This window comes from Balaenoptera ricei, chromosome 16, assembly GCF_028023285.1.
Source record: "Balaenoptera ricei isolate mBalRic1 chromosome 16, mBalRic1.hap2, whole genome shotgun sequence".
Classification (NCBI taxonomy): Eukaryota; Metazoa; Chordata; class Mammalia; order Artiodactyla; family Balaenopteridae; genus Balaenoptera; species Balaenoptera ricei.
Window position 1 is genome coordinate 25,169,469 of NC_082654.1, and position 27,965 is coordinate 25,197,433.

The 27,965-nt window shown below is 54.2% G+C and overlaps 2 protein-coding genes across 3 annotated transcripts; one reads left to right on the plus strand and one right to left on the minus strand.

Annotated features, from left to right (window-relative positions):
- On the minus strand, window positions 1-1,401 carry LOC132350948 (uncharacterized). Its single transcript, XM_059900579.1, has 2 exons — window positions 1,022-1,401; window positions 1-683 (listed from the first exon to the last, which is right to left on the minus strand). Exons 1-2 carry the CDS (start codon window positions 1,369-1,371, stop codon window positions 200-202), a joined length of 834 nt encoding a protein of 277 aa, XP_059756562.1. The 5' UTR covers window positions 1,372-1,401; the 3' UTR covers window positions 1-199.
- Window positions 402-24,963, plus strand: ITPRIP (inositol 1,4,5-trisphosphate receptor interacting protein). 2 transcript variants are annotated; one of them, XM_059900577.1, is made up of 2 exons: window positions 402-627; window positions 21,135-24,963. In XM_059900577.1, the coding sequence occupies exon 2, from the start codon at window positions 21,148-21,150 to the stop codon at window positions 22,816-22,818; it is 1,671 nt and encodes a 556-aa protein (XP_059756560.1). In that variant the 5' UTR covers window positions 402-627; window positions 21,135-21,147; the 3' UTR covers window positions 22,819-24,963. The 2 variants fall into 2 exon arrangements, with proteins under 2 accessions (XP_059756560.1, XP_059756561.1); XM_059900578.1 differs by lacking the exon at window positions 402-627 and adding an exon at window positions 16,722-16,793.
- The last annotated feature ends 3,002 nt before the right edge of the window (window positions 24,964-27,965 follow it).

Consider the following 27,965-nt stretch of genomic DNA (forward strand, 5'->3'; position numbering starts at 1 on the left):
AGAGAAAAGAGCCAGCGTTGGGTCTCGATTTATATTTCCCTCCAGAGGACAAAATAGGTGGCCCCTGGAATTCCACAGCTTGTAAAACGCGCCGCGGAAAACGCTAGTAGGCGTGCTGGAACTTAACCCCTTCCTTTCCGCCGGCCCAGAACGACTTTTAAGGGCGTCTTCCCCTGACTCCCTGTCCATTCGCCCCAGATTACTCCAGTAGCCAGATTCCGTCTCGCCCGATCACCTTCCAGTTCTGCTGTCCCCTCTGGAGTTTCTGGGGTGGTCGATGGGCAGACCGCCCTGGCGGACCCTGGGTCCAGCCCCTCCTACCCCTCATGGTCCACCTTAAGGAGCCTCCGCGGCCGGGAGTAGAGGCGGGTGTTTTGTTCTTATAAGGAGGAAAAGTTTCTTTGACATCCAGGAAATGAGTAAGTCTGAAGCCCTTTAGAGCCTGTTGATGGGGGCCGGAAGGCGGGAGCCGGCCGGGGTATCGCCGTCCCCGTCCCTCTAATTGCCGGGCCGGACGCTCAGCCGCAGCCGCCGCCAGACAGCGGATTCGGGGCTCCCGGGACCCGCGAGCGCAGCCGGGGCTCGCGCGGTCTCTCCGGAGCCAGGGAGCGGGGACCAAAGCTGAACGTAAGTATCGGGCCCGCGGCCGCGAGGCTCTGCGTCCTCCCCGGGCATCTCGAGTGCTGGAAGGAAGAAGAGGGACAAGGCGGAGCTGCGCCGGAGATGGAGGAGGATTGGAGCGGGGTGCCCGCCCGGCCCTCCCGGGTCTGGGCTGATTTGGGGAACCCGGTTACGGCGCCCGAGCAAAAGCGGGGGTGCTGTCCTCTCCCTCCTCGCGCCGCGCGGGGTCCTGCGTCCCAGCCTCTCCGCTCGAGCCTCTCCCGGGCCGCGGAGACCCCAGTGGGCGCTTCATTGCAGCCCCGCGCGGCTGGCAGCTCCTGCCCCGCGCGGACCGAGCCGCGGTGCCGGAAGCGGGACCAAGTTGCTGTTTCTACCGCCCCGAAGATCCGTTACTTTCAACCTTGCGAGCAGAGCGCTAGAGCTGAAAGAGTGGTCGAGTCGTCCTGCTCCTTCGCTCCCTTCGCTCCTTCTTTCCCTTCCTGGAAGGAGGGAGTAGGTGTGAAGCCTGTTTTTTTCTCGGTTTAAGGTAGTGAAGCTATGAGGTTGCTGGGGCCGATTAAAGCCCCCGCCGCTTCCTCTTTCGGGCCTATTAGTGGAGGAGACCCCACGCCGTGCGGAACTTTCTCTTGCGGCTGCAGCTAGTCTGCCACCTGACCTCTGATAGCATCCCAGACCCCTTCCCAGAGTTTCCAACTTCCTGGCTGCTGGGTTGGAGGGACTCAGACGCCCCAGGGCTGGGCTTCTTCCCATTCAGAATGCTCTTTCTCTTTAAAAACAAAACTGCTGCCTCCCAGGAAGGGAAAATATTTTACTGAACCTCTCAGGGACCACGCTTTGCCTTTTGCTCCTCTGACTGGTTTGAGAACCACCCCTCCCTCCCTCCCCCCCGCCAAAAAAAAAAAAAAAACTAGAAGAGTACCAGCCACTGGTGGATCCTGGACCCTATCCTTTTGGATCTAAGTCGGTTTCAGAGTCCTGTTCTTTTTTCCTTTGTTCCTCTTTTGGATTTGACCCAGGGCCCTTCCCTTTTACAAACCAGTTCTACCCCGGAGAGGCTGCCAGGTAAAGCAAATCTGTGCTGGGTGCAGTCACAGGTCCAAGTCAGCCTGGAAAATGGCCTGGTAGACAGGTAGAATTGCTGCCGTTCACCTCTTATTAATAACGTAATAGGCTGTGCTTCTGAATCCTCATCCCAGCCTACGTGCCTAAGTGGCTTTCATTGTTTGCTAATTCGCTGTGTGCTGCAGCTCCTGGCCATCCTGCCCTCATAGTTTCCACTGTGGGTAACCATATAGTGGTTAGACCGACTCTCCAATGGGAAGGCTTTTGTTCAAGTGCCATCCTCTAGCTCCGTAATTTTCAAAGATGCAGCAGTTTCAAGCTCCAGCTTTCGGGTGGCAAGGATCTAAACTTTTATCCTCATGCCATCAGCCCAGAAGTTGTCACCTTACCAAGACCGCCTCCTGGCTCCTGCAGCGCCCATGAGGGAAACAAAGACGAGGGTGTGTGGGTGAACTTTTTATCTGAGGGCAAGAAAGGGGAGGAACTTCTGGTAGAGACCTCTGGCAAGATTGTCCACCTGAGAAGGTATCATCTGGGAGGAACCTGGTTTTGTATTTTTCCCTTCTTGGACCCCCTGGGGTCAATAAAGAGAAAGAATATGGGGGATTCTGTCTGAGGGAGAGGGTGCACATCTGGGAGGGGGTCTGGAGTGCACAGCCCTGTTCCCACTTGTCCGCAGGAGAGAGGATGGAATGCCATGGAGGGTCTGGGAGGGGCTTCTTGTGAGGGAGAAGGGAATGAACTGGCAATATTTCCCCCGGGTTTGAGAAGCCTAGGGGGACTTGGCTCTGGCCTTCCAGAATCTCCAACATTGTCACTTGAGAAGAGGAGACTTGCTCTTTCTGGCCTCAGAGACTCACTGGATGGGAGAAGCAGGAGACAGATCTTACTTACTTAGAAGTAAGGGGGAACTTGCCGACAACTAGAGCTCCTCAGTAGGTAAAGCGCTGCCATCACTGTCAGCAGACAGGTGCCCATCAACAATTACGAAGGAGAAGGTCCCTTCAGAGTCAAGACACTGTGGCTCCATGTTTGGAGTGCAGAGTCCCCTCAATAGGAGGGCAGCCCCTGGGGGATCCTGGGGAAGGCTTTACCCCACAGGCGTCCTAAGGGAGGGGCAAGTGCTCCAGGTATGCTGGGCACCTGAGGAGCAGAACCGTACTTGGGGCTGGGGCTAATCTCGTCTTGCTGCGGAGGGGGACATAGCCATGAGAGTGCCGAGAGCTGATAATAATAACCTCCAAGGCTGCTGCAAGCCTCTTCCATCCTTTGCATGAATTAGAATAAGGTGCTTCCTCTTGGCAAGAGGATGGCACCCTGGTGCCATTTAGAAAAAGGGGCCTCATCTGGGTGGACAGAGCCAAGGCACATAGCTGGGCAAGGAGCATGTGAGCTGGATTCATCCTCACCACCCCGCAGCCGGGTGTTCTTGAGCAGTGTACCACCCATACAACTGTACACAGCGGCCCTGATAACCAACAATTAGTGAGGGCTTAACATTTGCCAGGCTTTTTTTTTTTCCCAAAACCACTTTGTATTAACTCATTTAACCTTCTCAGTAGCCCAGTGACATAGGTATTGGTATCCCCATTTTATAGTCAAGGAAACTAAGGCACAAAGAAGTAAAGTATTCAGAATGTTCCAGTCACTGAGCATTCACGGAGCAAGAAGCAGGTTAAGCTTCAAAAGCTAGTTTGGTTGGGGGGCCCTCATGAAAAAGAGAGAAGGGCGGTTGCTATTTTTCTTTGTCAAAGGAAGTAATACCTGCTCTCAGCTCAGACGGAAAAAGACGTAAAACTCACCCGGCAGCCAAAAGAAAGGAAAGAAATAGGCAGGCCTGGCCTCGGGGGCTGATGGGGTGGCCTGGCCCAAGCCTCAGATGGCTTTCCTTCTTAATCGCTAGGCAGTGTGAGGTCGCAAATCCAGTTTGGGGCCTGGCATGAGGGTGATGCTTAAGTGCTGCCTGGGCGTGATGCAGAGGAAAGGCACCACGCAGGGCCCCTGACCTAGGCAGAGAACGCCTGCCGGAGTGGACGATGGGAGAAGTATCTGAACACGCTGTCCTGACACTTCTAAGCCCCACAGGCCCCATCCCTGTCCAGTGCTGTTCACGTGCAAACGCCCTTCCCAAGCTCGTCCAGGAAGACTTTCCAAAACTCCATTTCACAGCTCCATATATATGGTCATTTATTTTTCACACTATACATTTCAGCACTTAATTAGGTGCAACAGAGCGTTTTACTACGTACTGTCTGTAGACAGTATTTTAAACAAAATAGGCTTCTCAGCTAATGGGAAAGTCACGATGTCTCCTGGAAAGGGTCGGCTGGTGCCTAGCTGATTTCCCAGAAGGGTGGTGTTTACCTGCATCATGTCACCTGTCCCAGAATCTGGCTCTTAGCTGTGCCCTCTAGAAACCCCATCTCCACAATTTTCAGCACGGTTTGGACTTCGGCTACTGAGTCATCTCAAGAGAGCTCCCCGAAGTGAGTGTACAAATAAAATGGCTAGTGTATTAACTTGCAAGGAGACTTTGTGACTATCGTGCAGCCTGAATGATACCTGCTTCTTGCGTCCTGGGCAAGGCACATGGGAAACCAAAGATCAGAAGGCAGCTTCTGCTTGGCAAAGCTGGATTCAGATCAGGGGAGGGAGAGGGCAGGGGGAGTGATGGTCCAATAGCATGGGCTCTGTTCACTTCTGTGGCCCCTCACCAGTGGAGAGATACCTGCCAGGTAGACTAGTACTCCTGTATGCTGTGTGTATCTCCTTGGCCAGTCCCTCAAAGGCAGTGTACCGGTAGGATTTCTCCCTGTCCTCTTTCATAATTTAGCAGTTTTTATTTTATTTACTTATTTCATTTAGTGCTTTCTAAGCATTAGCTCCCAACTACATTGAGTTGCATTTGCATAAGTTAAATAACTACTATAAAATTTCAGGGTTGTAGGTTCAGGCCACAGGGGTAAATGCTGCACTCAAATCAAGGGGGTGGTCAGGTGACCTGGATGGGTCAAGAAGAAGTCAAGCAGAACAAAGAAACGTGGTCCCTAGTCAACACGGATGCTCAAGGAAGTGGAAGGCCCAGGACTGGCCACTTACTGCAGCCCCTGCGTGAGCATGGGCATGGTGAAGCAGTCCTAAGTGCTTGCTTTGGCTGCCTTAGCCACCTGGCCTGCCCAGCTGGCCTCTTTGGATTTAAAGGGCTCTCCTTGGTCTCTGTCCAGGCCACCTCATGGTTCATCTTTAGAAAGCCACAGCCTCCAGGTGCCGCAGAGCCAAGGAGGTATGACTCACATGGGCTTTGGAGTAGGGAAAGTCCTGGCTCCACTGCTCAGGAGTTGGGCGTTCTCAGGAGTTGGGCAAGCGCGTTGACTACTCCAAGCCTCAGCTCTGTCATCGGTAAAATGTGGATAACCCCTCATAGGGCCTGCTTATAAAACACTGAGCACAGTGCCTGGTGCAGACCAGTATCTGGCTAGTATGAGCTCTTAAAGACAGTAGAGGTCAATGGAGGGTCTGCATTCTCTGCCAGATTGGGACCCTCACTTCCCCCATTAGTGCCACTGCTCCCTCCTCTGAGGTCTGAGCAAAGGGCAAGGCCACAGGGACCCAGATTATCCCAGATGGTGAGAAGGAGATCATTGGTGCCCTTGCGTGGGGTTCATTCAGAGCTGAGGATAAAGCTGCCCAACCCAACCTTTTGACTGACACTTGGAGAGGGAAAGTCAGGTTTGAGGCATGGCCTAAACAGGCATCCAGAGGGGAGAGAAGGGTGAGAACGTTTTCTGGGACAAGAAGAGGATCATTTGGTTGTGCCCAAGAGGTGTATAGGATCCTCCTGAGCAGTTTGGGACCTGTGACGTTTTCCTGTAGAAAGCACATCCCCCTCCATCCATGTGGCCTACCCCATGACATCAGCGGAATGGAAGTACCTCACAGGTGACATCACTGTTGCCCAAGGCAACACCTCCACCTTAAGTCAGACCGGGGGAACAGGAACCACCCAACTGTAAGACACGTTGACGTTGACGGGAAGGAGCTCAGAAGGCATTACATCCACAGGTGTGTTTCTTAGAGGATGGGCCAGGGGAAGAGGGCGGGGCTGCAGGCCACAGGTCTGGGCGATGAGCCAGTTGGCGGAAGGTCTTCGGGCCTTGGATTTGCCCCGAGGGAGCAGAGCACAGCTGTCAGCATGCTATCTTGTTTAGTTCTCTGAACTGCAACTGGGAGCAAAATGCATGACTCCTAAGGGGCTTCTGGTGGCTTCCATGGCTCTGGGTCTCCCTTCTACCGCCTGAATCAATCCATGAAGGGGGTAGGGCAAGAGCAGGCCAGAGCAGTGATGGGGAGATCAGAAAAGTGGCTTTCCCTTCTTCACCGACCCCTCCCCTCCCCCAAAGGAAAGTGAGAAACAAGGCTGCCCACGTCCTTCCTGTGGGGGCTGACTTAAGAGAGAACCTTCATTCATTGATGGAGCGAGCATGTATTTATTGTGCACCTACGATGAGCCAGGGCCCTCGCTGGGGCTCCTGTGGCCTCACAGAGCTTTCGGATCGAATGCGAATGCGCACAGAGGAGGAATGTTCGGAATCCACTGCCCCAGGAGTAGGTACCAGCTGGAAATAGAAGCAAGGTCTCAGAGTTCCCTCTCACCCAGCTCTGGCATTCCCTGTGGAATTCTAGGTGAGCTAAATGAGACCTGTGGAATCCCTTCCCCCCCAGCAGTTTATGCCAGAATTTGAGGGTGTTTGAGATGTACCAGAGATTTGGTGAGTCGTGTTAGAGAGGACAGCCATGTTCACAGTGTCCTGCCTAAGGACAGAATCCCACGAAGTCTGAGTGTCAAAGGTGAGAAGACAACAGGCAGACCACCAACCCCAGGTCCCCTCCTGCTCTGTGATATTGACAGACAGGGCTCAGTTTCCCTGTCTGTTTAATGGGGACAGTAATGGCCAGTACCAGGTCATATTCAGAGCACTTTGAGGTCCTCTGATGGAAGTCCCAAGAAAAAAATTCAAAGCCCACAACGTTTAAGTGGCTCACTTCCAGGTGAATAACACAGTGAGGCACTCTGCTGCCCAGGAGGAGGGGCTCCGCTTGAAGCTCTCCTGGACTTTCTCCCTCCAGGTTATTTCCCTGCAGCAGATGCAGGAGAGCCTCCTACCAACCTGCATCAAACCAAAGGGAGGGCGTTGTCATCATTTTGGCCCTGCTGGTTGGTGCAAAGCCACGTGCTCATAACAAACTGTTCTCCTGGGAGCCTGTTTCAATAGCCTTCTTAGTAGCAGTCAGGGGACCTGCCTGGAGTTTATGAAAAGGTCCTTTGTTTGCTGAGACTTCGTTTCAGAGTCACTGAGGAGGCAGGCATGCCTGGGCTGGAGGGGAAGAGAGTGGGGATGCCTGGGCCCCACCCCCGTGTGCTGCCCCGGAGGCCCCCAGGCGTCCATGCCTCTTCCTCCTGATGCCTCACCCCCAAACCCACCACCCAGGGTTAGAAGAGACCTCACTCCCTTTTCCTAACCCACTGCAGAGGAGGCTTCCCCAGGAAAAGCCATCTCCGATATCCCAGGCCACGCTCCCAGAATCTCTGGGTGGAAGGAACATCATAGGTTCATTAAGTCTGACTCCCTGCTTCATGCCCATATTTCACCTAAATTGTCACCTGCTTTTCCCTAAACAGTGCAGGGAAGGAAAGCCCACAGGTGCATGACTGATGTTTCACAGGTCACTGAGCAACATGGTGTCATGGGAAGATTGGAGGCTTGAAAGTTGGGCAGTCCTGGGTTCAAATCCTATCTCTGTGATGTTGAGTGGATGGCCTCCCCTCTCTGTGCTTCAGTTTCCTTATGAGGATAGTGACTCCTTCAGAGGTTTACTGTGAGGATGATATAGCAATGTAAAGCATTTTGCACAATGATTAAATCTCAATAAATGTAGTGCATTGGTTGCTATTTACTAAACCCTCCCCTGGGTGTCAGGGCCATGCGGCTCATCTGGTATTCTCCAGAAAGGGGGAGTTGCTCGTCACTCTACCGAGGGTTGCTCCTCTGCTTCTTCTCTTACCTGATTTGCATCAAACCCTGTCATCCGCCATTTATCATCCATTTCTAGAAGGCTCTCAAGCGAGGAGGTGGGTGTCAAGGAGAGACGCAGCTGGGGGTCAGATAACTTGTGTCAGAGTTCATTCCTGGGTCATTATTGTGGTCAGCGCTGGTGGTGAATCAGTCAGCCTGCAATTAGCTGAAGGCTCTCCAGACCTAAAGTGGCTGTGGTCTGTCTCCAGGGGTGTGCCTGGGTTTTTGCTCACATTTCCCGAGTCGCTTACCACTGTTAGTGCTTTGCTTTGCTTTTCTAACGGCAGGGTGCCTCCCAGGAAAAAAACTTAGAAGTTACTTCATCCAGGATGCCCTACTCCATTCCCATCTCAAATTCCTGCTCCTGGGAGTAAAGGCAGTGAAGTTCTTTTCCCAGTCCTGACTTCATTCATTCATTCATTCATTCAGCAAGCATCCATGGAGCGCCTGCACCTTTAATGCCAGGCATCAGAGACCAACACCCGTTTCTCCTTGTAGGTTCAGTGGAGGAGCTTTCAGTGTCGCTGCCAGATGGGCAGGAGGGAGCTGTGAACTTCCCAGGTGCCAGACTTCCTGCTCTCCCTCTGTGGCAGCCCCTGGGGGCCTTTAGAAGAAAACGGGGAGGTAGAGGAGACAACTTCACCCTGTCCCCAGGCTTCTGGAGGTGCTGCAGGGATACAGGCCACCCCTCTCTGCCCAGAGGAGTCCCTAAGATGCACCCGGCAGGATTTAACAAATCAAAACGGAGACCTGGCCTTGTCACCAATACCATTGCCAATAACAATGTCCTTTACAGAGCACGACCATGTGACTGCCATGCCGTGAAGTAGGTGCTATTGTCACAGCAAGTGGGAGAACCAGGATTCAAAGCCGGGCCTCTGATTCCAGAGTTTGGCCCCTTTGCTGCTAAGCCTCTACAAAGCGTTAAGCTCTTCTGAACTGAAGAGCTTTGAGCTATTTCTTTCTGGGCGGCCTTGGGACGGGAGTTGAACATGTCCAGGTGAACTCAGCAGTGTCAGTGGCTGCTTGCACCCTACACCAGCCTGAGCTGTGTGTTGGTTCTGGGACACCTACTGTGTGCCGTGTGCAGCCTCAAGCAGAAGCCAGGACAGAGCGTGGGCATCCTCCCAACCGCATCATCACTCCATCCCTGTGGCTGGAAAACCATGTGGTTGTGGGTCGTTGTTTTGTGTAATTCACAGGGAGGGTGACTGTGTTCATAGATGATTCTGGGGGTCGTTTTTCTAACAGTTCCTGGCCTCACAGCCTAGGCCCCCAGCTTCCCCTGGTGGAGGAGGACTGGTTTGCTCTGACGACTGATGCAGCCCTGGTGAGGGAGGACAGGCAGACTGGCCGCTCTGTTTTCAGCCCAGGTCCCTGCAGCAGAGAGCACAGTCAAGAGGCCAGACACAACTCTTAAGTTTTTTACAGCTGTGTTGGCCTCCCTCTTGCCTTTGTGTCTCTTGCTGTTCCCCTTTATTAGGATGAAAGGCGTCTTTAGATCTTTGCAGTCACAGAGCATGACGTGTGTGTGTGTGTGTGTGTGTGTGTGTGTGTGTGTGTGTGTGCAGGAGGCCCAGAGCACTTCCCTTCCTCCCCATCTCTCTCCCCCTCTCCCAGCCCAGCTGGGGCCCAGGCATTGTGTCAGGTACACCCAGGCCTCAGGGACCAGGGTGGGGACGCGGCCTGGGACTTCACCGTGTAGGGGCCAGCATCCCTCTAAGCCAGAACGTGAGTAACAGGAGTAAGAGGCGCTGGGTGGGGAGGGAGGGAGTGGGGGACCTGACTGTCTGTGGCCACAGAAAAGCCACCGGGGCCCATCCCCCCACGCCCATGCCGGAGAGGCCAGGGCTCACAGGGGAGGGCGCTGCTGGGCAGTGACAGGCTATTTGATCCCATCCATCCCAGGTCTGAGACAGGGGAGCGGGTGGCCGAGCGAGGGCCTTGTCTTCCCTTTGTTGTCCTTCGTGTTTACTCTCTGCTTCCTGCTCCACCCCCTCAAGTCTCCTCCCCTAAGCCTGTGTGTTTGCCTGCGGCGGCGTCCAGAGCCGGCTTCCCGCGCCCCCTGCTGCAGACTTCCCTCCCTGCCCCATGGCAAAAGTGGGGTTTGTCCTGAGTATTTGCTGCTGTGCTTGGAGGCCTGGGGTGTAGAAAACACAAGGTGAAGGGAGAGACAGCGGACAAGTTTGGGAGCCCTGGCCTGGCTGTCCTGAGGTGGGCGTTCCTGTTCCCTCTGGGCAGCCGCTCTTGTGAGTGAGATGGGGCCCATGGGCAGAGGGGAACTCGTGAGACGCACTAGTTCAGGCCAAGCCAGCGTCTGACAGTCATGAGGGCTGCTTCGCTGTGGGAAATGGTTAGCCCTGAGCTCCTGTTGTTAAAATGCACCCTGTGATTTCAGGTCTAGAAACCTGATGAGGGAATTGGGGGTCAAGGGAGGCCCTTGGGTGCACGCTTGCTGTAGGAAATGCATCCTTCCTAAGAATGGAGGCGTTTATAGAGGCCGTCTTTAGAAAGCGGGTGTCTCCCATGTGCAACGTGTGAGCTGCTGGGCCCCCAAGGTCGCCCGCCCTGTCCTTAGCACACTAAGCAGGTAGCCCTGCATTTGGTCTCTGCCAGGCGCTCTGCAGAGTGTCAAGGCAAACAGGCCCACCTTGACCCAAGAGGAGCCCAACCAAGGAAGGCAGTGGGATAAGACCAGATCTCAGGCAAGCAGCTCGCTGTTGTGAAAGAGTAGCCTGGGGTCCACCGGGAGACAGTAGGGTCTGGAGCCTTGGGCCTGGCATGGTGTCTGGCTCCTCTGCTCTCTTCCTACATGTGTGACCTTGAGCAATTGCTCAACCTCTCATCGCCTTGGGCTCCTGCCTGGGAAATGGGGCTGCTACACAGGTGAAATGAGCTAAGAATAGAGGCTTGAGGAGCAAGTGTTTGTTGGGTCCCTGCTAGGGGCGCATCTATGGAGACACCACCTACACAAGGCACCAGACACCAGCCTGCACTCGGAGGGGCTTAATAAATAGGCCATCTCCCTCCCCTTATTCTTCTATCCCTTTCAAGAAAGAAGGATTTGTCTCAGAAGTTGGGGGAGGGAGGGATCTGGAAGAATCTTGGAAGCGGTTTCTGAAATGGGCTGGCCGTGAGGACCATTGGGTAGGCTTAGGCATGGACATTGCAGGGAATGGTGGGAAAGTAAGCCTAGGAGGTGTTCAGAGGACAGTAGATAATCTGAAGTGGCCCGGGCAGGAGGGAAGCGACCTGAGAGGTCCCCTGAGGCTGGTTGAGATCAGGCCCTGAACATCAGACTGAACTAAAGCTCAGACCTGTGTCTCATGGACACAAGAACTCCCTGAAGTGGGGCAGGGAGACCTCCAGGGCCAGGGCTACCTGAGGTGTCTGGGAATTAGGGAGAGCTTAGAGGAGCTGATTCCAAAGGACCACACCGGGCCAGAAGGGAGAGTCCCATTGGTGTGGAAGCCCCAGGCTTTGGTGCACAGCGATGGCTGCGGCAGCTGGGGAGGTTGGAGGTGCCCAGCAGAAATGGGAATGTCAGTGGCCAAACTGGGAGGGGAGGGAGGTGCATTGTGCTTTGAGACTGCATTGGCCTCCTGGGGCTGCCATAACCAAAGACCACAAACGCGGTGCTTAAAACAACAGGAATCTACTATCTCATAGCTCGGGAGGCCAAAAGCCTGAAATCAGGGTACTCGAAGGACCACACTCCCTCCAAATGCTCTAAGGAAGAATCCTCTCTTGCCTCTCCCAGCTTCCTGTGGCTCCAGACCTTCCTGGGCTGTGGAGTATCACCCCAACCTCTGCCTCTGTCTTCCATCACCTTCTCCTCTTTGTCTGTTTTCTCCTTTTCTGTCTCTTTATAAGGACACTTGTCATTGAATTTAGGGTAATCCAGAACTGTCTCATCTCAAGAGCCTTCATTTAACTACATCCGTAAAGATCCTTCTTCCGAATAAAGTCCCATTCACAGGGTCCAGGTATTAGCACATGGACTTGTCTTTTTGAGGGCTGCCATTCGACCCACTGCAGTGACTGCCGGAGGAGCCCTGGGGAATATGGATGAGAGGGGGGAGGTGTGGGCCCTGACTCAGGGCTGCCAGGGGAGCCTTTCCTTACCTCTGTGACCTGCAGGCCTCCTTGTCATCCCTTAGCCTCTGAGACCCCAGGCCACAGTCTGTCTGTCTGTCCTAAGATGCTGTGATTTTCCATGACTCCCTGTGGGTCAGGACCTCTGCTATGGGGAAGTCAGGCAGCGTGGCTTGGAGGAAGGATGCCCTGTCCTTCCTGGGAGATTGATGGCTTCCCTGCCTTTTCCATCCCTTGCCCACCAAGGGACATGCATGGGCTATGACAGAGGAGCGGAAACAGGAAGGATGTGGGCTCTCCCGCCCACGTGGCTGGAGTCCAGTCCACTGTCCTTCCTGCACCTGGGCTGGCTGGCTGCATGACCCCAGTCCAGAGGATGGGTTTGGCATCCTGGTGACTTTTTGGAAATGCCTCCCTCTTCCGAGAGTGGGCCTCGAGGAAACTTCACACTTTGGCAGGTGCGACTGGGCATCCTCTGTGAGTCTGGCCAGTGTGGCCACGTGCGGCGACAGCAGAGCTCACGTCAGTGGAAAGGCCACTCTCCTCGCAGTGTGCACTTTCCCACGGGCCCATCAGTAGGTCCACCTCTCTGGCATGGGGGCGGGGTCTCTGCTCTCCCCTTCATTCTGCCCTGCTCCCCAACCTCCATCAGGGCCCAGTCTTGACCCTTGGGGTTTCCCCAGGTTAGGGAGGGCTGGCGGGGGTCCAGCTCTCAGTCCTGGGGACCACAGGCCTTGGTCTGTAATCTGAGTGCTGCTGAGTGCACACCCATTAGGCCACACGGTCTCTCTCTTTCCTTCTAGTCCCTAGAGAGGCTGCGGGGAAGGCACGTATAAGCCCCTAGCACAAGCTGGTTAGGGTTATTCTGAGGGTGGCTGCTAGGGCCAACTGGGAGACACTGGGATAGAGTCAGCCCTGGACTTGGGGTGAAAAGTTGAGCCAGGCGGGTATTCTGGGGAGTCCTGGATGCAGAGGTGGTGCTAGCAGGTGGTGGTATGAGGGGGAAGAGTGAGGAGAGCCCCGGGGTCACGGGCCGCCTTGAGGGATGCTTGGTGGGGAGTGGGGGGCAGCAGTGGGCAGGGAGAGGAGGCGTGTGAGGGGCAGCAGACTCTGGGTGGCCCACTGACATATTTTGTTTGGCTCACATGGGTTTTAAAGAATTTTTGAAAGAGTAGAAGACATTGTAAAATTGGAATTTTGATAAAATCCAGATTTCTGGCTTCTCTTGGGGGAAACAAAAAAGATTATGCCATTTTGGGTGCATAGAACCTCAGTACGGTAGCTCCCCCTAGAGAAGGGCTGTGCGACCCAGTGGTCTGGCATCGGCAGCCAAGCTCATCTGTGGTGGGGGAGTGTCCCCTATCCACGCCCCTACTCCAGGCATGTCTCCCACCGCCACTCCTGCCCCCAGGAAGGGGAAAGGACATAAGGGAAGGGGCCCAGTGGCCCTGAGGGTGGCAAGTCCCAGGAAGGTGACACAGGCTGGAGGCCAAGACAGAGGTCCTGCCCAGTGGGAGGGGTGGAAGGTGATGGAGGCGGTCACTGCAAAGACACTGAGAAGAGGCGGCCCTGGGGGCCCAGAACCGCACCCTTTCTACCCACTTGCTCAATTAATTTTTGTTGGTCCTCTTCCTTCCTCTTTCCTCATTTCCTTTCCTTGCGCGCCCCTCCCTCTGCCCACGCCTGAGGCCTGCCAGCGTCCCGCTCCCACCCCCACCCCCAGTTGTGCTCAGCCCCCCTCCCGTCCCCCCTAAGCCGCCTCCCCCATCACTGTGTGGGATGCAGACGAAGAGAGTGGCTCTCTGGCCTTGCCCCTGCTGGGCCTTCCTCCTCTCCAGCAGGGAAGCCCCATCCTGTAAGGGTGGCAGGCAGTGGCTGCAGAGCTGCCCTTCTGGAACCGTCTGTGCTGAGTCTGTCTGTCCCCTGGGTCCTGAGGCGACGAGGAAGGAGTGTGTGGAGACCCATCACTCGCACAGCCGGCCATCTCCTCCCAAGTATGGGATAAGCCAACTCCCACTGACACACTGGGCGCCTGCAGGTGTCCAGCCTCATGCCTGGCGCCTGGAGGGGGGCCCTTGCTGGCACCGTAGGTGGGAAGGCAGGGACCCATGGGTAAACCAACGCAGGAAGGCGGCCTGACCCGCAGGAGTTTGGAGAAGGGCAGGTTCCCTGGAGGAGGGGTCCCTGAGCTGGCCCTGAACGGCGGGTGCTATTGAACAGCAGGAAAGCTGGTCAGACTCCAGCACGCAGCCTGGGCTTTGCCGGAGAGAAGCGTGCAATCGGGGATGAGACAGGCGGGACCACAGGAGGAGCGCCTCACAGGGCTCAGACGGACTGCTCCTGGCGCCCACACTCCAATCCAACACTCAGGGTCAAACTCTGTGCTCTGCATCCAACCTCTCTTTTCTTTTTTCTTTTCTTTCTTTTTTTTTTTTGTCTGCGTGGCATGTGGGATCTTAGTTCCCCAACCAGGGATCGAAACCACGCCCCCTGCGTTGGAAGCGCGGAGTCTTAACCCCTGGACCGCCAGGAAGTCCCCTCAGTCTCTCTTTTCTTACAGTCCTGTTTCTCCAAGGCCTGAGAAACTTGAGGGACAGTCAACCTGATGATTTGGTGGTCGCCACTGGCAGTGATGCCAGGGAGGTGGCAGGGCTCACTCAGTTTCCCATCAGCCCCTGGGGGATGGAGGTGGAGCAGAGAGGGGGGGCAGACTCTGTCCCATACTGCGGTCCAGGGAATCTCAGAGCCCACCCAGTGAACCTCCCTGACCATCAGTCTCTTCACAAGGTAGGGGTGTTGCAACTACCTAACTGGTGTTCTGAAAACAAATGACAAAACACACGCAGAGTAATTAGCTTCCTATCAGCTGTTATGAAAACATCACCATCTTCCACTAATCCTCTCCTGTCTGTGAGGGTCCACAGGGTGATGTCCAGCCTGCCTGGACCACTTCCACCTTCACCCATCTCTCAGTCAAGTGTGTCTCCTCGTTACGCCTCGGTAGAATGGGGCCTAGATTAGTACCACTCTAAACTCTGACTTTCTTAAATGTGTGGATTTATTTCCCCCAAACAACATGTATGTCATTAGCCAGGACTGTGAAACTCCAGCACAAGGCCAAGCACACAGGAGGGGTTCAGCCCAAACTTATCAACGGTTTGGGTCTCCCTTAGCCCCTTCTTTCTCAGGAGGCCCAGAACCTAAGCAATGGGAAAGGGACTCAAGTCACCCAACAGGGCCTGGGCTACAAGTGCCCTCCCCTGCCATCAGCCCACCTCCTTATTCCATTTCGTAAGGACACATCAGCTCTCCTTTCGGCTCTGAAGATGACGCCAGGGCCTGAGCTACTTTTGCTGTGGTAATTAGCAGAGCTAATTGCATCTGACAGGCTGGGCGTGGGGCAAACCCTTGACCAGCTCCAGGATCTGGGCTGCAGTGTCACTGGAGCCCCACCCTCCTCCTCCCTGGAGGCCTGCCTGGTTTGGGAAGGGGTGGTTTGCAAGCTGGAGTGGGCATTAGAACCACTTGGAGGTGCTGGCCCCGCCCCTGGAATTTCTGATCAGCAGGTCTGGGATAGCACCTGAAAATTAGCTTGTCTAACAAGTCCCCAGGTGATATTGGTGGTGCTGAACCACGACCACAGTTGGAGAACCACTGTTCCAGGGGGGCTGCCGGGCTGCTGGGAAAGGTGCCCCCGCTGCTGAGGCCATGGTCAGCCAGCCCTGGGAGGGGGCTGGTGGGTGACAGGGCAGAGGGGTGTTGATGAACATGTTGTGGGGCTGGACACAGGCTCTTGCTATTCTCAGTTTGTTGTAAGAATTGTCTGGAAGGAAGGGGCATGGTGGACGTGGAGCCAAGCAGATGGGCACAGGGAAGGTCTACAGACAAGGAGGGGCCCCCTCTCTGCGATGTTATAACCTATTGCTCATTCTGTCCTGTGAGGGCACTTGGTGGCCGTCTGCCTCCCAAATGGATTGTGGCGTTTCTACTACTGAGGATCATGGCACACTCATCTTTGTGGGCCCTGTAGCACCCAGCATGTTCCTTGCACACTGTAGGTGCTCTGTAAATATAACACAGTGGAAAGAACTTGGGCTTTGGTGGAGGCAGTCAGAGCAGGCTTTCTCAGCCCAGCTTTGCCTTTTCTAGTTGTGGGGCTAGAAAATTACTTCTCCTGGGCTATGGTTAACCCACCTGTGAAACAGGAGTGACACCCACCACCTAGACGGTTACAGGGCTCGCTGTGTGCAATGCCCAGCACATTCTAGTGAGGGCTTGATAAATGTTAGTGTATCACTATTAGCCAACTCTTTTTTTTTTTTTTCCAGCCACGCTGTGTGGCATGTGGGATTTTAGTTCCCTGACCAGGGATGGAACCTGTGCCCTCTGCATTGAGAGCACAGGGTCTTAACCACTGGACCGCCAGAGAAGTCCCACTGTTAGCCAGCTCTCAGTGGCATTTATTGGATTAAGCTGTGGTGGGTGTGCTATAGGGGTCTGCGGGCCGTGGGAATGAGGGACCCACGGAAGGGAGGGGCCATCTTGGATTTCTCCCCCAGGGTCTGGGGCTTCCGGCCAAACTCAGAGTAAGGGCCTGAGTAACCCACTGGTCTGGGCCCACCACCTGCAGCCCTTTGCCCCAGCCCCTGCTGCCCCCGTGACCCTGGCCCTTTGCCAGGCTAAGTTTAGCCGTGACTTGCATGGGCCACTACACTCTGTGGGCCGGGGCAGGGGTGGAGAGGAACTCAGCAGGTTTCCTGCCTGCTTCCGGGCAAGCAGACCAACAAAAGCCCTCCAAGTGGCCCAGGTTTATTTTCAAAGCCAAACCCAACTGGATGTCTCAGACTACATGTATGGGGCAGCCTTGTAGAGGTGAGAGCTTTGGGCCAAGGCAGAGGTGGACGTACTTGAAATTGGGGGAAAGGGGCCCTTTGGCGAGTGGTGAGTAGTGTGTGTGCGTGTGTGTGTGTGTGTATGCGTGCATGCATGTATCCACGGTTTTATGAGAGGCTCTCAGCTACTGTTCTGTCCCTGTGGTCTCCAAAAGTCCAAACATCCAGATTCTCCCCCCTCATTCTTCTGACCCCCGCAGCCCCTAGGGCAGTGTTCTCGTGACTCGGTTTGGGGAGGGGAAGTAGTGGAGGCTTCTAACCCAGCCCCACCTCGTGGGCACTGAGCAGCCACCGCCCTGTTCACCATCACTTCGGTGCCGCAGGCAGAGCCAGGCTGCACGGAGGGTACCAGGAGCAAAATGACAGCTGGGATCCCATCCCATCCATGGGAGGGTGGAGGTGGTTTAAGCTGGGAGTGAGTCAGAGAGAACTCCACCTCCAGGAGGATCCAAGGCTCTCCCCATTTGCTTGGGGGCAGGGTGGAAGGAGTGGTGTGCCAAGGAACAGCAATCCCAGGGGAATATTTTGTGCTTTCAGAGCACTTTTGAGCATGTGTTCCTCCATGCCCATGGGAGTTGGGCAGGGCTGGTGTGCTTGACAGGTGAGAAAATAGGCCCATGGAGGCCAAGGGGGAAGGAGCTGGTATTGTAAGGTGCTGACCCTATGCCGGGCACTGTGCTTAGCACCTGAGGTGGATGGTCTCGCTTAACCTCCCCTTCCTATGAAGGAGGGCCTGCTGTGAGCGCCATCTCACAGGTACAGCAGTGGAGCCCCAGGGAACCCAAGTGACTCACCCAAGACCCCTCAGCAAGGAGCAGTCACGGTTCAAACCTGGGCCTGTCTGCTTCTACAGCCTGGGCTCCTTCCTGTTTCCCTTGTGCTCCTGTTGAGTCTTGATTGTAACCTTGCTGTTGCCAGTGTTCCTGTGGCTGCCTGCTTCCTGCCCGAGTCCCTTATAGGGGCATCTGTGTGGCCCACTGCATCGCAAACCCCTGCAGGCAAGTTCATCTGCTATTCCCATCCCATCACAGCTACCCTTTTATAAGAAAACTTGCTCAGGGGCAAGCATTTTGCTGAGTGCTTTCTATGCATTATCGCCTTTACAACAGCAGGTATAATTATTCCCATTTTACAGATGACGAGACTGAGGTTCTGAGAAGTTGAATGATTTGTCCAAGGTCACATATCCAGTAGGTACACATGCTGGGTGCTAAGTCGGTCCGTCTCCTCCAGAGTCCATCCTCTTAGCCCCTCATGCACTGTGTCAATTGCTCCAGTTGGTTAGGAGTTTTGAAACTTGCCTGCCCCAGTACAGCCCATCATCTTCCAGCAGGCATGAGGACATATACAGGTAGCCCTGTGGAAGCTGTTGGAGAGGAGGAGGACTTCCCAGTCACAGGACTTGGTGATGGCACCCCTCCCCAGCTGGTAGCATCCTACCCTGAGTTGGCGTGGAAACTGACCTCTGGAATCAGGTGCTGCCAAAGACTTTTGCTGTGACTTGTCAGGGCCCGCTGTGCCCAAATGTGGCTGCCTACAGTAGAGGCCCGGAAGGGCCTCAAAACCCCCAAATTATCTCCTAACTGGCTGCTGCCTAGTATTCTACTATTAGTACTCCACACCTTTATCCTAAAACTCTGATCCCCGTTTATCAGCCGGCCTTACAGTTTTATCTTGGACCACCCTGGCCAAACTTTCCACTGAAGTTTCTCTAACGTATAATCCGGGGCTGACCTGTTTCTGCAATTACCCAGCAAGCTGCTTCTTGTCTTGGGGAAGAGAAGCTGGCTGGCTGCCCCCGTTCTTTTTCCTTACCCCACCTCCCTTCCACTCTGAGACTTCCTCCACTTTCTCCTGTCCTCCATTTCCTCCTCAAGTAGAAATACCTAAGTGCTTCAGAGTTCACCTCTGAGGCCTGAATGTGTCTGCACACTGAACTCTGCTGCTGCTGGACCTCCCTCCTCCCTGCCAAGCCTTTTGGTTCCTACTGACAGGGTGGAATCACATCTGAGCAGCAGGCTTTGCCCAAGTGTGGCAACTCAGGCCGTCTATTGGGTTGGCCAGAGAGTTCGTTCGGGTTTTTCCGTAACATTGGAAAAACTTGAACAAACTTTCTGGCCAAACCAATACATCCTGGCACTGCTGAGTAGAACCTGCAGAGGTGCTCTTACCTAATGACAGATACCTGCCTCTTGGCACCATTAGGGTAAGAACCAGAATAGGTGGCTTTCAGGGTGCGAATTCAAGGTCAGGGAATGGGGTGTATTGGCATGTATTGGGGAGGCGTGAGGGGCGGCTCTTGGTTCTCCAACAATGACCTCCTTTGGCCATCTGCTCTCCTAGCTGAGGTCCCCGGCAGGAAGCAAGTGGGGCAAATGTGGAAAAGGCCAATTGTTACTTCCCAAGATTCCAGCCAGGGAGAAGAGGGTATAATATAAGACTTACCATATGAGTCTGCTTCTCAGACTTTAATGTGGATGGTATTAAAATGCAGATTCTGGTTCAATAGGTCTGGGGTGGGGCACAGATTCTGCACTTTTTTTTTTAAATAAATTTATTTTATTTATTTATCTATCTATTTTGGCTGCGTTGGGCCTTTGTTGCTGCGCACTGGCTTTCTCTAGTTGTGGCGAGCAGGGGCTACTCTTTGTTGCAGTGAGCGGGCTTCTCATTGCGGTGGCTTCTCTTGTTGTGGAACATGGGCTCTAGGCACACGGGCTTCAGTAGTTGTGGCACGTGGGCTCAGTAGTTTTGGCACACAGACCCTAGAGCGCAGGCTCAATAGTTGTGGTGCACGGGCTTCGTTGCTCCACGGCATGTGGGATCTTCCCGGACCAGGGCTCGAACCTGTGTCCCGCTGCACTGGCAGGCGGAGTCTTAACCACTGCGCCACCAGGGAAGTCCCGAGATTCTGCACTTCTAACCAACTCCCAGAAGATGCTGCAGCTGCAGTCTGCATAGCAAGTACTGTGTTGTAAGAGGTTAGTCCTTCCCCAAAAGTCACCTGAAAGCTAAAAATCCATTTATCCTGGAGGAATGGTGTGTCTCCTTTCACAATTAAGTCAGATTTAAAGTTCAGATGACTCGTGAGAGGAAAGCCAATGATTCAGTCACTCTGGTTGTCTCCTAGACTGTTCTGGGGAAAGACCCAGGAGTAGCCAGGAGATCAGTGTCTGAATTTGGGGTGGAGCCTTCCAGCTCGGAAGGAGAGGTTTACAGTGGGGAAAGATAAGGGCTCAAGACTGCTTCAGTTACTGTTCAATGAACGTATGCTGTGCACCATTCACTGTGCTGTGTAGGCAGTTTGCATGGACCAACACATCCATCAACACAATGACCCTCTGGGTGCTCTGGCTTTCCTTTTGTACACTAAGGAAACTGGGGCTCAGAGGGGTGAGTTAACATGCCCAAGGTCACACAGCTACCCACTGAGTGACAGGGCTGGCTTTGGAACCCAACCCTCCTGTTCTTAACCACTAGGCTATACTGTACTGAGGAAACAAGCATTCACTAGAAGGCATTCACTGGTAGGGGAGGAGGGGATGTCTTATACAGGACTATTTTGGTTTCAAGTGCTGGAAAACAACTCAAACTGACTTAAATAAAAAGGGAATGTATTGGGAGTTCTCTGGTGGCCTGGTGGGATTTCACTGCCACCGCTCAGTTTCAATCCCTGGTCGGGGAACTGAGATCCCACAAGCCACGTGGTGCCACCAAAAAAAAAAAAAAAAAAAAAGAGAGAATGTATTGATTTATATGACTACAAAGTCCAGAGGTGATGGCTTCAGGCACAGCTGGGTCCAGGGCATATGCTTTCCTCCATGTTGGCATCTTTCTCATCCCCTCTTTGAGGCAGCCAGAGAGCCACCAGCAGGTGTACTCCTGTTCCCTCGGCAACCCTAGGCAACAGGGTGAGTCTTTCTCCCCACTGGTCCCAACAAATCCTACCTCTTATCTCCCAGTGGCCAGCATAGGGTCATAAGCTCACCCTGAAACAACCCCTGTGGCTGGTGAGGAGGAGCATGAAATAGCCTTGGGCCTGGGTTACATGCTCACCCCTTAAGCAGGGGGTGGGTTCATCCCCACCCAGACCATAAGGACTGGGAGTAGAAAAGGTTTGGTTCCCAGGGAAAGTGGGGTGCTGCTACCAGAAAGAGCGCTGTCTGGGCAGACCGAAACAGGTCCACCGCTGTGGTTGTGTTGCCAGGATCGCTGCTGAGGGACTTCGGGGTTCTTGTTCCCGAGGCTAGGCTGGGCGTGGGGATGGGGAAGAGCCGTAAGGCGTCCACCAGCTCGGCGGGGCGGAGGTCGGTGGGAGGGAACCACGAGGGAAGAAGCGGCACCGAGGGAAGCCCGGTGTGACCGTTGGCTTCTCTCTCCCTGTTCCCAGGAAAGCTGCAGCCATGGCGCTGGGGCTCTTCCGGGTGTGCCTGGTGGTGGTGACGGCCATCATCAATCACCCGCTGCTGTTCCCGCGAGAGAACGCCACGGTCCCCGAGAACGAGGAGGAGATCATCCGCCAGATGCAGGCGCACCAGGAGAAGCTGCAGCTGGAGCAGCTGCGCCTGGAGGAGGAGGTGGCGCGGCTGGCGGCCGAGAAGGAGGCCGAGAAGGAGGCGCTGGAGCGCGTGGCGGAGGAGGGCCAGCAGCAGAACGAGAGCCGCGCCGCCTGGGACCTGTGGAGCACCCTCTGCATGATCCTCTTCCTGGTGATCGAGGTGTGGCGGCAGGACCACCAGGACGCGCCCTCGCCCGAGTGCCTGGGCGCCGACGAGGACGAGCTGCCCGGCCTGGAGGGCGCCCCCCTCCGGGGTCTCACCCTGCCCAACAAGGCCACGCTCGACCACTTTTACGAACGCTGCATCCGGGGGGCCCCGGCCGACGCCTCCCGCACCCGGGAGTTTGTGGAAGGCTTCGTGGATGATTTGCTGGAAGCCCTGAGGAGCCTGTGCAGCCGGGACACGGACATGGAGGTGGAGGACTTCATCGGCGTGGACAGCATGTACGAGAACTGGCAGGTGAACAAGCCGCTGCTGTGCGACCTCTTTGTGCCCTTCATGCCCCCCGAGCCCTACCGCTTCCACCCAGAGCTCTGGTGCTCCAGCCGCTCGGTGCCCTTGGATCGCCAGGGCTACGGCCAGATCAAGGTGGTCCGGGCTGACGAGGACACGCTGGGCTGTATCTGCGGCAAGACCAAACTCGGGGAAGACATGCTGTGTCTCCTCCACGGCAAGAACAACTTGGTGCGGCCAGGCAGTGAGGCGGAAGACCCGCTGTGCGTCGGAGACTCCCCATACCTGGACACGATGCGGGTCCTGAAGTGGTTCCAGACGGCCCTCACCAGAGCCTGGCACCGCATCAACCACAAGTACGAGTTCGACCTGGCCTTTGGCCAGCTGGACACCCCGGGGTCCCTCAAGATCAGGTTCCGCTCGGGGAAGTTCATGCCCTTCAACCTGATTCCTGTGATCCAGTATGATGACTCCGACCTGTACTTGGTCTCCCATCTTACCAGGGAGCCCTGTGGGGGGACCCCGCCATCCAGCACAGATTGGCTCCTGTCCTTCGCTGTCTATGAGCGCCACTTCCTTAGGATGACCTCGAAGGCGCTGCCCGAGGGCGCCTGCCACCTCAGCTGCTTGCAGATTGCCTCCTTCCTGCTCTCCAAACAGAGCCGCCTGACGGGCCCCAGCCGGCTCAGCAACTACCACCTGAAGACCGCCCTGCTGCACCTCCTGCTCGCCCAGCGGCCAGCCGCCTGGAAGGCTGAGCAGCTCGATGCTCGTCTGCACGAGCTGCTCTGCTTCCTGGAGAAGAGCCTGCTGGAGAAGAAGCTCCATCACTTTTTCATCGGCAATTGCAAGGTGCCCGAGGCCATGGGGCTCCCTGAGGCCGTACGCAGGGCTGAGCCTCTCAACCTCTTCCGGCCCTTCGTCCTGCAACGAAGTGTCTACCGGAAGACAGTGGACTCCTTCTATGAGATGCTCAAGAATGCCCCGGCGCTCATTAGCGAGTACTCCCTCCATATTCCCTCAGACCATGGCAGCCTGCCCTCAAAATCTGTCATCTTGTAGAGCATCCACGACCCAGAGGGCCAGGACACAAGGCATCCTACATGTCCACACACCTGGGGGCACGTGCAGGCCCTGTCCTGGGAAAATGACAGGCTTTATAGGGCGCCGTGGCTCAGCCTGCGGGGGAGCTAGACCCTATAGCACAGAGGAAACAGAATTCCAAGCCAAAGCTGGTTTGCTTTCATGCCATTGGGACTTGCTGGTGAAGCTGTTGTCTGGGTTTGGGGACTGATCCTTTGCAGCTTACTTTTGGATCACCACCAATGGCCAAGATGATGACAGAACTCTATGGACGCTGAGTTACAGACAATGCAAACATCGATTTGGGTGTGATTCTTTTTACATCCCAGGTCCAGTCTTTACTTGAATATCAACAAAAGATCTACAGGAATGCTAACAGGGACCCGTGTTAAGACCTTGCACCCTTGCACTCCAGTAACCCTTGACCCCAGGCATCTGCAACCAAGCAGTGGGCACCAGTGTGGGAATTTGCAGTGTTTCATCCACAGCCTGCACAGTAGGGGTCCCCACTGTGGCTGCCATTTTTATACTATTTGGAGAAAAGACCTAGAGAGATTCAAGGCCCCAGGTGGCTAATGTCTCTGTTACACAGAAGTGGGTACTTGGTGGCAGACAGAAGTTTAAGCTGACTGTTGTTTCAGCTACACATCTCACTCAGGGTGCACCCCCTTTTCTCTGCCCCTTCTCCCAGGATGCTATGTCCTGAACCCTGTGGGTGCCACATACCATGCTGGGTACAAGCATGGTATGTGGGCCCCTCACCCTCGTTATTCTCTCCACAGCTGGTCTCTCTGGCCACCAGTATGTTGGGAGGTGGGGGACACTGAAGATAGACGATGAGAGAGAAAGAGGAGCACAGGGTCACGGGGGCAAAGGGCAGAGCCTGGTACCTGGGGTGCTGGGGTCTGGTTTGCAGTGTGGCCTCTGATGCCTAGTTCAGAGAAGGTCGTAGACCTGAGAGGTGAGGGATGCTGTAGCCCTGAGTTTTCCTCAGGGTTCCAATCCTAGAGCAGGGCGTGCCTGGAAACAAGACTGCTGTGGAAACCCAGCTCCACATGCAGGCCCCAAAATCCCCTTGGCTGTTCATTCCAGCGGGGCTCCCTCACTGCACAGAACCCTCCCTTCTGGATGGGCCTTCCTGGCCACACAGATGACCAACACCCTAAGAGCCTGACAGAGGCTTGGCTGACTGGGACACGTAAGGACAGACTACAAGCACAGCCCTCAGACCTCAGAGAGGCCACCTTGGCACTGCTGGGCTGTGGTCCCTGGGCAGGCACCAGAGCCTGAGGTCAGAGCTGGCCTCGGTCTCCAGGCCTGGTTCAGAGGGGCTGGGAAGCCACTCCCTCCTCCAATTATGGCTTCACTTGCCCTTTGGGGGCTCCTCTCTTGGCATTGCCTCGGTAACCTTTGCAGAGGGCCGAGGGGAAGCAGGAATGAGTGCTCCTTCCCCAGCACTCTCCTTCCATGGTTGAAGCTGGCCGTGCCTCCCAGACACGTACCCAATTCCTCAGGGGTGTCGGGCTCAGCATGAACTGAAGAAAGGATCCTGTCTCTACCCCAGGAGTGCTCTCACCTGGCCTCGGAGTGTTCTAGGAGATGGACAGTTTGCCTGACAGGGTTAATTCACAGTAGGAGGCTCAGCTGTTATGGGGCATCGAAGCCCATAGGAAACTGTAGGAAGCTTCCTTCCATGTGAGCTGGGGTTAGACTGAGCAGCACCTGGGTCTGCCCCTCCCCAGGCCCACATGGTCTCCAACAGTAACCCCAAAGCCCCATTTCCAGTTTGGGGGAATTTCCTTATTTATTGTCACCCATGCCTTTCCTTTCCCATCCTCATCCTCATCTGATGTGCTTTGAGGAGACCCCAGCAACCAAGAACCAGCCTCCAGAAGCCAAGACCAAGCCTGAATCTCCCTCAGCTTCCCCTTTGCTTCCAGGAGAAAATTCACTGAAAAATTCCCTTCTGGCCTCTTGTTTATACAGAGACAACAACTCAGCGGGGAAATGGGGATCTTTTATGCACCAAAGCTGCTTCTGAAGCAGAGGGCGGCGGGACTCTTGGTGTTTCATGCTGCCTTATTTATGTTAAAGGAAGAATTAAATTCTTGCAAGGAGTAGAAACTGGTCACAGTGTTTGTTTTTAACTTCAGGAAATCTGTGAGCTTCCCAGGGCAGAGCTGAGGAGGGGGTGGATTTCCTACTGACACGCGGAAGCTTTCACTCCCTTTTTATTCTTATGCTTTCAGGAAATTTAAAAAATAGCAAAACAGAATATTTCTGGCCCATCTTTGAGGCAGCCTGCAGAGTTCCAGAAAGGGCCTTTGAAAGCAGGCTATAGGGTGGATTCCAACACAAAACCTTACTTCACAGAGCTGATGTGTGCAAAGAATGTGGGCCCTGGGAGTAATGTGAAGCTTTTGGCTTGAAGGAAAGAGACTGTCTTTTAAACAGAAGAGTTCTAGACCTTTAGGGCACTTAGGCCTTTCCACTAAGGACAACTTTCTCCGAGGGATCTCTTTCCTTCCCGAGGATGCTTGACTTTACCCAGCATCTGCTTACTTGCTGTACCAAATGCCCCAGGACTTTTGCTGCACCTCTTGACAAGTGAAGTGAGCAGGGCTGGCCTGAAGCCACAAGGTCGGTTAGGTTGAACGAGGGCCCCTCCTCCTCAAAAGCCCCAGCCCCTCTCTCTGCCTTGTCAAAGCACAGCCTGGCAGTCCAGTGGTTAGGACTCTGCACTTCCACTGCAGGGGGCACGGGTTCAATCCCTCATCCAGGAACTAAGATCCTGCAGGCCATGATGCATGGCCAAAAAAAAAAAAAAAAAAGCACAGCCTGGGTTGAGAATCTGGTTTGTAATCAAACCAGCCAGCACTGGTTTGTTTGTAATCACAGGTCTCATCAGAATCCCATGGAGAGCTAGTTCAGATGCCCAGACCCCACCTTGAACCTACACGGCAACCAGGTAAGGCTCTATTTCTAAAGCGCCCTCAAGTGACTGATGACACCCCTAGCTGAGGATGGCTCTTCACTTCCTTTCCAAATGGAAAGTGAAAGAAAACCCAAGTGGACTGCTTTCCCTACAAAACTGTTGGGAGAAAGGCCTGGTAGAAGCCAATGAGCCTGCTTGGGATCTATGGTCCAGGCAGCATCTGCCACACCACAGACATCCGTGAGTACACCCACGCTTACACTAGTGGTATGAGAAGCAGAGAGGGGATGGGGGAGGCAAAGCTGGTGAGCGCTCCTTTCTAGCAGGTCACGCATGGGTATCACCGGGGCACGGGTTCCTGGGCCACACTGCAGACTTCAGTGGAATCTCTAGGAGTCGGGCACAGGAATCTGCTTTCTGCCGAGTTTCCCAGGTGATGCTGGAAGTCCAAGAACCCCTGATACTGGAGGATTAGGGAAGGCCTCATGGTAGAGTGCTGCCAGATACTGTTTCTAAAAGATGGGCAGGACTGACCAGGAAAAGCATTTCAGCCAGAACCATGGAGCGAGGGCAGGAAAGCACCACAGACGTAGGCAATATTTAAGTAGCACGTACTGTGTGCCAAGCACCCTTCCAGAGCGGGGTTGGTGGCAGCTGTGGCAGCAGGGAGTGAATGTCCCAGAAGTTCTAACTTAAGTCACTCAGCAGACTGGGATTCAGAACATTCTCATGCCCCATCTGGTCTCCGCCTCACGGGATAGAGCGGGAACGTTGTTTGGTGTGGCCAGCAGACCACAAGCAGAGAGAGCCAAGAGCCATGCAGTAATGGAAGTGTGGGCCTTCGGCTCACCTCACCACGTCCCCCCACTTTGCCCTCCCCGGACGTGCCCCCTCCCTCTACCCTGGAGGGACATCTTTCGAAGTTAACATTTCTCCTTGCCATCCAAAGATAGCTTGTTTTTCTAACTTGTGTGTCTGTTCTTTTTAAAAACAAAACCAATACAGTCATGATAAAAAAATTCAACCACAGAAAAATTAAGTAACAGATAAAAGCTCCCACGCCTGACTTCTCAGCCCATTCCCCAGCGTTAATCAGTAGGAAGTATCTTGTTTATCCTTCCAAAATTTTTCTGTGTATGTACGTATCACGTGTGTGGATGCATCCCTTTAGTTCTTTTTTACATAAATTGCACCATACCATCTAACTTTTCTTGGACATCTTTTTGGAACATTTGGCTCTACCTTATTGTTTAAAATAGCTGCTTGCTATCTCCCTGTGTGAGAGATGTACCTTAATTTACCCACCCTCCCCTGAGGAACACTTAAGGTGTCTCCACTTTTTTTGCTGTTTAAACAACACTGCAGTGAACATCTCTGTGTGTAAAACCTGATTTGAAGTGATCCTCTCCTGGTAATTGCTATATTCTGTACTCACCAACTTGCTGTATATGGATTCACCACCAAGCATCTTAACATAAAAATAAGAAGAATCCCTTTATTCTGGGATTCATTCAATCATCATGACTCTGGAGTGAGGAAAAGCCATTTTTAACCAAGTACTGAACAACACAGCTTGTGTTCCACCCTGGGTCAGATGCTATGTGGGGAACAGAGATATAAGACAAGGGAAGGGCTCTGTCCCCACTGAACTGGATCTATTAGGAAGACAAGACCAATGGCCACAAAATAAGCCAGAAAACAATGAAGACTGGTAAGTAATTGAAAGGGAAACGAGTGGCTCTGAGGCCTGCGTGGCGAGAGGGGTGTGTGAGCTGCCGGATCAGCTTTGGGTTTGAGCTGTAAGTTTCTGCGTCATGCATACACCCCTTCATACCGTCATTCATCCAATCATATATTCGTGTATTTGCCCCTTCACAAAATACTTGGTGAGTGGCTATCACTTTCTATATGCCAGGAACTGTGCCAGCTCCTAGGAAAACAAAGTTCAAGTGAGACACTTTGTCCTTATACACAGGTAAATGTGAAGAGCCTCCCCAAAGAAAATCAAATCAACACGATTGTCGTTCTGTCACCAAATGCCTGTGTTATATTCATCTGAGCCCAGAGTGGCATTTTCTATCCCTTTGGTTTTCCTCTACAGCCCCAAAAAGAAAACAGAAAATAAAACTTTCAACAACAAACTCTCTCCCAGCAAAAGGGAACCACATAAACCTCAGAGGTGTTCAAAGAT